Source organism: Macrobrachium nipponense, chromosome 18 (genome assembly GCF_015104395.2).
Source record: "Macrobrachium nipponense isolate FS-2020 chromosome 18, ASM1510439v2, whole genome shotgun sequence".
Lineage (NCBI taxonomy): Eukaryota > Metazoa > Arthropoda > Malacostraca > Decapoda > Palaemonidae > Macrobrachium > Macrobrachium nipponense.
The window spans coordinates 60,797,133-60,808,405 of NC_087211.1; the positions used below are offsets into that span (position 1 = coordinate 60,797,133).

At 46.1% G+C, this 11,273-nt stretch overlaps 1 protein-coding gene across 1 annotated transcript in view; it reads left to right on the forward strand.

The window, feature by feature from the left end:
• Positions 1 to 11,273, forward strand: part of LOC135197093 (cell division cycle protein 16 homolog) — a gene marked incomplete at its 5' end in the record, with an annotated part of 67,500 nt that extends 56,227 nt beyond the window's left edge. The window contains 3 exon segments of the mRNA XM_064224052.1: positions 8,330 to 8,522; positions 8,809 to 8,949; positions 10,925 to 11,273. Coding sequence (XP_064080122.1) covers positions 8,330 to 8,522; positions 8,809 to 8,949; positions 10,925 to 11,031 — 441 coding nt within the window.

Sequence of the window (11,273 nt, forward strand, 5' to 3'; positions counted from 1 at the left end):
TTTCTATTTATCTAGTGAAACTGAATTGTAAGTACAATCATTTCATATTTATTTCCATTGAATTCAATTGTGAATTAAAGGATCTTGGTTTCACCACGCCCTCCGATTACCCGAGTGCCGGGACTGAAGGGCGTAAGTGCGGGAATTCATTTTTCCAGAAATGATCCTCGTATTGTGTATGCTCGTTGCCGAGGGCGGGGAGTGAGAGCGCCTTCCGCTGCCGAGCGTATATTTGGTTGGAAATGGTGTAGATGAAAATCGTAAGTAAAGTGCTCTTTTCTCATTTATATTTTTTTTTTGGACCTGTATGCTCGTTGCCGAGCGAATGCGCTCGGCACGAAAATTTATTCTGTATGGAAGTGGAATCGCAAGTACAGTATTCTTTTTCATTTTCATATATTTATTTTGATTGTAGCAATACTCATTTTGGATCAGTTTCCGAGCTTACCCGGAAATTGATCCTTTCCCCTTTTTATTTGAATGAAGTGAGATCGCAAGTGCAGTTCTTTTTCATTTTCATATTTTATTGAGATTGCATTGTTTACTTGGATCAATGTTTCCGCTATTTCCCGGGAATTGATCCTTCCCCTTTTTATTTGTATGAAGTGAAATCGCAAGCGCAGTATTCTTTTTCATTTTCATATATATTTTGATTGCATCAATTCATTATGGATCAAGGTTTTCCATTCATAATCGGGAATGGATCATTTACCCTTGCGCTCGGTACCGAGGGCGCAAATGCGCTCGATCCGAGCCCTTATTCATTGTGAAGTGAATCGTAATGCAAGATTCTTTTTCATTTTATTCCTTTTATTATTGATTGCATCAATATTTATTTGGTTCAAGTTCCGCTCAGTTGGGAATTGATCCTTATGCCCTTGCATTCGGGCCGAGGGCACGATTGCTCTCGGGCTCTTATTATTATTGTTGGGTACATGGGTGCTGTGCGGGGGTGGGAACGAGAACCCCCCCCCCCCCCCCCCTCCCCCCCCCCCGCTCAGCTCCCACAGATGGCCCTTCCCCTTGGGGGGGAGGTTATCTGCGTTCTCTCCTCCCGCCCATCCGTCGAGCGCGGGGAAGGCGCTCGGTGCCCGATGTACAATTGTATTCGGGGTCTTCCACTCGTTCGGAGAGGGCTCACCCCCCCGCGCGAGGGGACTTCCCCCCCCACTAATCGCTACTACTGTTATTTCCGCAGGTGCTACTGCCACGAGGGTGGACCTTGGTGAGGTATGGGCGTCCTTCCATTTGCAGGGCGTGCTAGTGTCCAGGGGCTGCGGTTCTATGTCTGGGCCTACTGCGGTCACCCATGGAGTGGTGACCACGCTCCAGGTGACGACGTCCCTCCTCACTGGCCGTACTCGCCTTTCACGTGGTAACAGTCTTGCCTACAGCCCGCTGTGAAGTGCCGTTCGCCGTACCGAGAGGGGGGCGTGCCGCCGCCGCTCGTGGTTGCCGCGCTGCCGCGACCACACTTCCGCTGCCCTAGAGCTCGCCCCTGGACCTGCCGCCGGTACCAGGATGTTGCTGGCTGCTGCTCCACTTCCTGTGTTTCCGGTGCTGCCTGCCGTACCTGCCGATTCTGGGCTGACTGTCCATGCAGTTGCTGCGCTGGCTGTCCCTGCCTTGCTGCGCTGGCTGTCCCTGCCGTTGCTGCGCTGGCTGTCTGCCGTTGGTTGCCTGCGTCCCTACCGATGCTGTGCTGGCTGTGCCTGCTGTTCCTGAGATGCCCATACTGCTGACGTCGTCCCTGTTCGTGGTGGTACTACCCCAGACTTTGGTCTGTCTGTACAGGTGCGTCCGGGCCCTGTGGCTTCGGCTACAGCAGCCCCGGCTCCGCCCTGGATAGCAGATCTTACGTCTGTCCTGAGGAAGCTGACGAAGAAGAGGAGGAAGGTGTCGTCGTCGTCGTCTTCATCTTCTTCATCGTCGTCGGCTGCCGCCTCTTCCCCTTCGACTTCTAAGGCTTCACAGCCGAGGAAGAAGAAGGTTGCCTCCTCCCTCCTAAGAAGTCTCCCTCGGAGCTTTCTAAACCCGTCTCACCATCGGTGGACGGGAGGGTTCCTTCCGCTGTCCTCCTGCTCCTTCGGGAGCGGGGCCCGTCTCTTCTTCCGCAAGGAAGAAGACTACGGGGACCAGAGGGGTACCGGCTAACACCGGTACTTCCTCGCCTGGTGTCAGTGGTTCTGCCACTACATCAGGGTCCGTCTCGGCCTCTCGTTCGCGGGAGGTACCGAGTGTACGGTCGCCTACCAGCGACCGTGCAGCCAGGAACCAGACCTCTGAGTCCGCTCAGCGTCAGGTTCACGGCCCACGGGGCGGAAACTGGTGAAGCCGCTCACGCGGACTTCACAGACCAGCTCTCACTCTCGCGGCGACCAGCTGGCTACCCGGGACGTGACGGTCCACCGACCGGCCACGGGCTGAGGCTGGGAAGAGGTCCTCCCGTTCGCCGGTGCCAGCCACGGCTGGAACCAGCGACGTGACGTGCCGTGAGGACAAGCACCGGTCTCACTGTGACAGTGGAGCCTGCAGGTCGCCTGACCGTCGCTCTCACAGAGAGCGATCGGGTACGGCAACCAGCACCAGCTCTTCTGACACTCGAGATCGGGGCCGCTGTGCTCAGTCCAGCCGTTCTCCACAGCGAGACGGTTCGACCAGGCCTGCAGCTCGATCGCCACCGCGGGTTGTTGACGATCGCCTGCAGCCCTCCAAGCCTGCTGGTTCTGCCAGCGAGCGAGGAGGGAGCGTCAGGTCTGCCTCTCCCGTACCTTCAACCTCCTCGGTACACCGGGAGGAGCGAGGTATTGAGGAGTGATCGTGAGGGGTGCGCCCCTCATGGATCCACCACGACGCCCTACGTGCCAGGCACGGTTCTTGGACCGGCCAGGACGTATGCGCAAGTGGATGGAGAAGACCGAGGGTGTCGCCTTTCCCCCCCTTCTTAGGAGGAAGGTTCTCGGAATATGCTCTTGTTCGAAGGGCTTAACGGTCCCACTCTGCAAGATGCTGTGACTTCCGAGATCCAGAGGAACTTTGCCGAGGTTATGGCGCTGATTCGTCAGCACAACGACCTCGGGGAAGGATCGCCGCTCCCACCAGCAGAGCCACGTCTCGGCTCGAGTCGTTTTGGGGCCCGAGATGGAACCCACAAATCGACGGTGGGTCTGCCGCGATCGGAGCTTGCCGACTGTGTTGAACCAGGTAGTCTCTCGTCTCCGGACAAGAAGGCTCTCTCAGTTCTGGCCGGTCGAACAAGCTACTTCACCTCCTCTACTGCGACAGAGGCGTTTCTACGTGTCTTCGGACACCGTATTTGAATACCCTTCGGTCCTCCTGAGGTTTCGACCTCGACGAGGACTGGAATGAGTCGGAGGACGGTATCGGCTCTCTCCTGTCAGGTGTCGATCAGCCCCACCCAGACGACGTTCACAGTGGCGGCAGACCCTTACCTACAGTATGAGTTCGTAACCCTCCTCGGGAAAAACGTTTTCTCCTGACGATACGTTTTCCCAGGCTCTGAGAGGCCATCGCCGTAAGGCGATGGCTGCTCCTTTTTCTTCTCCAACTGCTAGTTCCGCTGGGAAGGCGAGCCAGTATCCATTCCTCCCCTATTTCCCTCTCTCCTTACGGCTACGAGGGAAAGGGGAGGGATCCTACAGAGATTTCTCTGTAAGATCCCACGTTAGGGGCTGCGCTACCGGGGGGACCTTCGGGTCCTACCTGACGTAAGCCCCGGTCGTTGAGGAGGGATCCTGCCCCTTTCTCGATTTCTACGGGAATCGAGAGGACCACCAGCCGATATCGTTTGACGAATTCAGTGGGGGTTTCGCAGAGTGCTTAGAATTCTACGGAATTTCTAGCGCACTCAGAGTGTTCGTTTTTTAACGATCTCCAAACACTTAGGCGAGACCACGGTCCAAAGTGAGCGAGAATCCCCGATAATTGTACACCAATAATCGGGAACCTCGCTTATGCTCGAATTCCTGTAATTTCTAGCATTTGGAAGAAGGACTGCTGCCTGAAAGAAGAGTATCTCACAGTAGGCGATTAACCTGGAATAGAGAAGAACGGACGGGAACTTCCAGTTTGGCTTGAACTATCGTCTTCGGTATTCTGTTCACCATTGAAGCTTTCCTTTGGGAAAGACTTCTCCTTCACTCTCTTGACTAGAGAACGAAGGCGGTCGATCTCCAATCCTTATTCTCATTCCTCGAGGGGAAAAGAATTTAGGATGGAGGTCGTGGTACAGAACCTACAAATATACTACGTATATTACCCTCGCGACATGATTCTTTTTAACAGTTGAATTGTCCGGGGGGTAGGCACATACCGTAGTTAACTCTACGGTTTGTGACCGAGACGAATTGTATCTTAATTGAACTGCAACTCGGGGTTGCCTGCAACCTCCCAGCAGTTATCAGTTTCGATTTTAGATACTTGGTATTGTCATGACAACACCAAATCAGCTTTTGTATTTTTTGTATTTACCGAAATCCGTTTCGGTTAAATATAATTGCTCGAGCGTATTCTTTATGCTCGATGGTTCTAGCCGAACGCATTCCTTCGTGGAATAATGGATTACCTGGCAAACTCAGGATGACGAGTCACCGAGAAGCTACTGCGTATTGAACTGCCTGATAGCGGCTCAGTATCAGCTAGGTCTCGGAGATGCACAGTCGTTACGTCTCTCTCTCCCCTGGTTTGATTGACTACCGAACCGTATCTCTGCCCAACAATCATGGACTTAGGTCTCTGATTAACGGGGATTCTCGCAATAATGAGGACCATCTACTGCTGTGACGCTCGATTTCATCGCCTTCGACATTGCGAGAATTTTCAACAGAGATATCTCTTGGACTCTTTCATCTTTCTGTTTACCGCACGGTAACAGAAGTCTGTACTAGTCAACCGCTGCATCGCACCGCGATAATGCGAATGATTTTTGCAGACATCTGAGTTTGTCTTCAAAATATCTCGTATTCGTAGGTGTGCAATTATCATTGCTCGCCCCGAATTAAACAGATATGTCAGAAGACATCGCCTACTCTCCGACCTGACAGCTCTACTTCCAAATGTTCAGCCCATGAGAAGCAGTTCTTCAGGCAGTATTTCCCTGTCTTCATTACTGAAAGCGCTCCGCTTTTATTGCAACTACGATCCTCACCGGACAGCAATGAATAGCGGTTAGCGTTCTCAGTCTTTGTAGCACAGGTTCAGAATCTTGAGAATCCTTCTCTCGGTTCAGCTGTGAAGACGTAGGTTGCATTTTCTGTTACACCTTCGTCTTCAACGACACATAGTGTTGTTTCTCCTTAGCCGAGAATCAACTACTATACTATGAGATATCTTGCCATCAGGGACCTCGGTCTCTAGAAGGCAATTGACTTTCGCCTGTTGGGCACATGCCTTAAGAGAGTCATCACCTTGCCTTCTGGCATCGGTGACGAACAAATTATTTGTTTAGTCTCTTGGCATAACCCTTTTAAGGCGAAGGTCACGTGACTTGCTCGGGTGCTTGGACAACTGTCCTCCTACCGAACGCAGTCAGTCGGCAAGCTGTCAGAGCGCCCAAGTCTGTTACGAACTTTCGCTGTGGACTTAGTTCGGTTGTTCCATAACAGTCTTTTTCTTCGTCCTAACGGCTTGTCACAGTACCCATACCATCGACACCCACCATTGAGTGTCGGTGTCCTATCCACTACCGAGAAGAACAACTTCGCTGCAGACGGATAGACCAGTATGGGTACAGGACATCACCGAAGTCGAGAAGAGGGATAGGTCATACGACCATTCCCTTCTTTTCCTCTGAGGTAATTGCATGACTTTTCCTGCGAAGTCAAGCATCCAGGGGATGGGGATTCGTGACGCTCGATTTCGTACCGAATTCGTAGCGAAGACTCTGAACCTTTCGGTTCCTGACGATCGGTTAGAGTCCTTCACAATCCCCTCCCTAATGGACTTCACCGCCTCGATGCGAAGGAGATGCTGCTTTGTCCTGTGAAAGCGCGACCGCGCTTTCTGAAGAAACTCGACATCCCAGGCTGAGTGTTGAAGACTCTTCGTCAGCACCAAGATGACCTAGAAGTACACTCCTTCGAGTTACACAAGAACTTCTCCGTGGCGCAGGTACTGAAGGCAGGGGTCTGGTACAACCAGACCACTGGCACCTCCTTCTACCTTTTGGATATTGCCCACAGGTCCTTGGATCGTTTTCCTTGGGACCCGTGGTGGCTGCTCAACACGTTGTGTAGCTAACCCAGACCCTAGCAGGGCTGAACAGCATCGAGTCCTGGTGTACTGTAAGAATAGATAAGTGAATGAGAGAGTGACTGGCTTCTCTTCCTATCTTTTTCTCCCCCTCTACCTGTGGGTAGAGGGATACGGTCATCACCTTGCTGGATAAGGACGAGATGCCGGTGAGCTACTCGACAGAGCCCCATCCTATCCCTTTCACTAGGGATTGGGAGCGAATATCCACCACTTCCTCCTACAAGGGGGGAAGTGGATGCCAACAAGAGACAAACCATAACTTTATGTTGCCTCTTGCAAATAGGAACTTGTTCTTGTTTGCTGGTACGAAGAGATACGCTTGCCTCTCTCTTAGTACTTGGTCCAGAGGTCTGACCATTGATCCTGCGGTGCACCCCGATCAATCGGACAGAGGCTTGGATCCCTCCCTCGCTCTTACGACCAGGGGAGGCATTCCAAGGTTGGGCGAACACCAGTCTGTTCACAAAAGACTCAGATTCCTCCCACCAAGAAGTGAGTCTTCCTATTGTAAAAGGACCGAAGGTTTGTATGCCGTGTCGGAACAAATGACAATTTGTCCAAAATTGCATTTTTCCTAACTATACAAACCTGAGGTCCTTTTACACATAGTCCCACCTCATGCCACCCCTCACTCTGCAGTTTTTGCTTGGGCCAAAAGCAAAAGTGATTTGTTTACCTCCCAGTCGCGCGCGCGCGCCTGTCGGACAAGCAGTTAACTACCGAACCCCTTGTTCGAAAGCTTACGACCTATCCAGCTGCCGCTAGTACCTTCCTATTGTAAAAGGACCTCAGGTTTGTATAGTTAGGAAAAATGCAATTTTGGACAAATTGTCATATCTTTCCTAGCAACTCCGAATAAACTTGGCTGTTGTTTATATTAGTCCCCACCATCAGAAAGCCATTTTCTATGGATATAAGTGCCTTTTTATAGAAAATTGTAGCTATCTTGGCGTCACTTGGCCATTTGAGATGCATCCTTTCATCAGTCAGGACTTCTAGTGTTTTTTGTGGATTTTTATTTTATTATTATTGATATAACTATCATGAGAAGTGAGAGTGATACAGAGTATTATAATGGAATGGACGATTCAGGGAGCAAAATTGATGGTGTTACGATGTCGGAATACTCTGATACGTAATTCAGATGATGATGATGATGATAATATTCCTAATAACCAAGGCTGGCAAAGAATAATAATTTCAGATGATAAACCACCCTCTCCCACACAGCCTCCATTTATCATGTGTGATTATTTGATTATACTGAAGAATTATGAAAGAATAAAAGTGTAGATGAAAATGCAATAAATATATTCTTTAATATTTATTTTCTTTGGTTTTTTATAATTTCAGAGAAAACTCGGCCTTGAGAAGTTATGCAATAGTTGAAGACTATCCTGACAAAAAAATATTTTTTTCTGAAGAAATATTCCAGGTGATTTATCACTTTAGCATATACTTTAGAAATAAACAATAAAAAAACATGCTTCATAAAGACTGGAATTTGGTATAAAAAATGTGAGAGGGAAGGGGTTAAGTAAGAGCTGTTTAAATTGTCCGAGTTTCAGTGGTTTTTGACAACATCTTGTAGGATATAAAATTTACTTGTTAGTATGCTTATGTTCCCCTATGTATGATCTTCCAATTTACCACTTTTCAAAGTTGTGATAGTAGTACAATAGCTTTGAGCAGTGAGTAGAAGTTTTGAATTTTTATATGTTCATGTGCTTGCCCTATTTGGGATTATACTCTGCCATTGGTACAGCATTTCTTATATTTGCTGACTTGCCAAAAACTTTTTCCTTAAATGACAAGTAAAAACTGGAGAAACTATGAAGTTAGAGAAGGTGAGCAGCCAAGTGGGAAGAAACCAAAGGAAAAAATAAAAAAATGGAAAGCAGTACAACTGGATCCAAATGAATTCTGAAAAGAACCCCATATAGCATGTGCCACAGAAGTTGCATTGCTGTCTGATAGATTAAAATACATATATTGGAAGGTTCTACATACTTACTGATAACATTTTGACGTACTATAGCAATATATTCTTTTTCAGGCATTGTGGCTGTGTCCAGGTGTCTCATCAACATACTCTGCTTTGGGCTTAGTGCAGTCATTGCTGGGGGACTATGAGGCAGCTGTTGTGTCACTTCACAAAGCACTCTCTCTCCACAGAGATGACACTACAGCAACAAATTTACTTTCTAAAGTTATGGAACAACTCATGTCTCAAGCTCCAGCTTTTCAAGGCAAGATACAGACATTTGAGTCAAGGCAGTGTCCACAGAGAGAGCGCACCTTATGTTTTGTCACTTGTATTTAATTGCATTTGAATAATTTGCTGTAATGAAGCAAGAAATCAGATCCACCATAACTCTGGCCATAAAACAATATAGAATTACATTTTTAGCTTAATGATTCCCCATTGCCCCTCTTACTACTCAAAATTATGATCAAATATTTTCTGTTGATTGGTAATTTGATAGTTTTCATGAATTGTTGCAGTGACTCATTTAAAATTAAATATTTTCACAGGTGATGACAATTTGCCATCTCTAGATCTTCCCTCAGAACTTGTGGGTACTGAAACTAACACAAGTGACCTTACAAGCGATATCACTCCTGCATCAGCTGATGATCCCCTAAGTGATACTAATCTTTTAGGTTCCAGTATAGGTACGTCACTATTTTTTTATTTTAATATTGAATATTTCGTGGCACTCAAATGTCACTGACTATTGATGTACCATTTGGGGGCTATAGTTCACTGCCTTGTTAATTTTACTAAAGGTTTTAAGGTTTTTTACTTCATCCTTCAATCCCTGTACTTATTGCCCTCTGTTTATAACTTTTTGCCTTTTGCTTTTGGTCTGCTGCTACTTGTTGTCCAACCCTTATAACTGCACTTTGCTCCAGTTTTCATCTTTCACTTAAGATCAAATCCTTGGGGTGTGCCCCATGGTGATCTACAAATGTGACTTGGTCTCATTAGACTAATTCACAATTTGTTTATGGCAAGATCTTTAAAATTGGAAGGCTATGATAGCCAGGTTTTCACTAGTCTTCACTTCTTCTCTATCTTTTTATGCAAGGATTACAGGAGAATTGTAGTTACTGATGTAAAAGTTCATGCTGTTGACAGTGAATTACCTATGTCGAGACCATGACAAGTATAGATGTTGCCATGCTGTTCAATCTCAGTTTTCCCTAGTCCATCATACATAGCATTACTGGTTCCAGAGATGTCTGCTTGACCAACTGAGCTCCTGTGATGCATGACACTTGACATAGGTAAACCATGATGTACGATAGGCAACTGATACAGCAGTGGATAGCAGACATTTCTTCAGTTTCATTCACCTATTCCTGGGAGGATTGCACTCATTGATAACTTGAGGAGCAGTTCATATCCATCAGAATGAAGTTGCATTGAGAAATCAAGATCAAGAGGAGTCCTTTGAAATATATAAATACACAGGTCCAGGACACTGAACAGGAGAGGTAGGCAGCAGATGATTCTCTGTCAGCTACCAAAGAAGCTCGGTTTCAACTGGGGGCCAATTTCTACCAGATGGTGGCAGACGTTAGCCAAGAGCTGTTGTCAGAGATAAAAAGCCTGTAACCAGGGGATAAATAGTGTACATAATAGGATTGACGACATTTCAGAGTCTGCAACCTGAAGTACTGGAAGGCAACTGGTAAAATGTAGGATGCATGTGCCTGAGATGGAAAATACCATGGCATGTATTGAATTGCACAAAACCTTCCCTTGCTTTAAAAAATTAAGGTGGTATTAAAGATATGCTTCTTCTTAGAGCCTTTGCTTTCATGCAAAAGGTTTATGAATAATTCATGGAAGGGGTTGGATATCAGGATTTGACATAATTTCAGGCATTTTGAATGTGCAGCCTCCACCATAAGTCCTGTGTACACTAGTTTCAGTTAGACCAAACAGGATGAGAAGTACTGAATAGGATGTAGATCTCTCTTATGTTGTGAGTTCAGTGGGTCAACCTTAAGATGATGAGGTTAAGTCTTTTTGTAGGAATTTGCCAATGTTTTGTCTGTGTCCATCAAAAAGAGTACATGAAAACAAGTGTTATGAATTTAGTTTTTTTTTTTTTTTTTAAGTTGCATTCTATCCTATGATCAAATTTTCAGTTTTGGTGTGCATCAGTGTGGGTCTGGATACTTCATTTAATGTTATTGTCCCTTAAGTGTCTTTGAAAATGATTCCATCTTATGGCTGTAATAGAAAGATAATTTAATTGACACAATTACAATAGAGAACATAATTAACAGTATTTTGGTAACTATGCCAACCCCATGCTTATACTTGTGGAAAATTAAATGATACAGAATATTGGTAACTGCTAACAACACATAACCCATCTCTGTTTGTCCTTCATAGTTTTATTGCAAATGTCTGCCAGATATTTCCTCTGCAAAGGCTCCATAATCCTTATCTGGTAGACTATAATATTTATTGAATCATTTGTAAGCTTCTTTATAACCTTAATTTTACCCATTATTTGTGCCTTTTATACTGTATTGTGAAACATTTCTGTATTGTTCATGGCAAAATTTTCTCAATAAATTATCTGGCCTATAAATTGCTCATGAGTGTCTGAGAGAAATTCTTATCTTCCAGGTCAGCCAGTAATGCATTCATCCGACATAGACAACACCTCCCTGACCCCAAGTCAGTCTTCTGCTCTCATCATCGAAGATATGGTCATGGATGACCAGAGTCCATAAGCATTTTTGTGCAGTTGTAATTTAAATACTTGATAATAAAGTTAAGGAGAGATTCAACATTTTTTCAGATGCACTATTGGGCATTGCAAGGCTAAGTAAAATAACGTCCACAGGTATTCTTCAAAATACTTGGGGAGGGTACCTTAGTCTTTGACCACTCTCGAAAGCTATATCTAAAACATCGTAAAGAAAACAAAGTATGTAGGTATGACTGATAAATTTTTATAACTACTTTTTTGCAA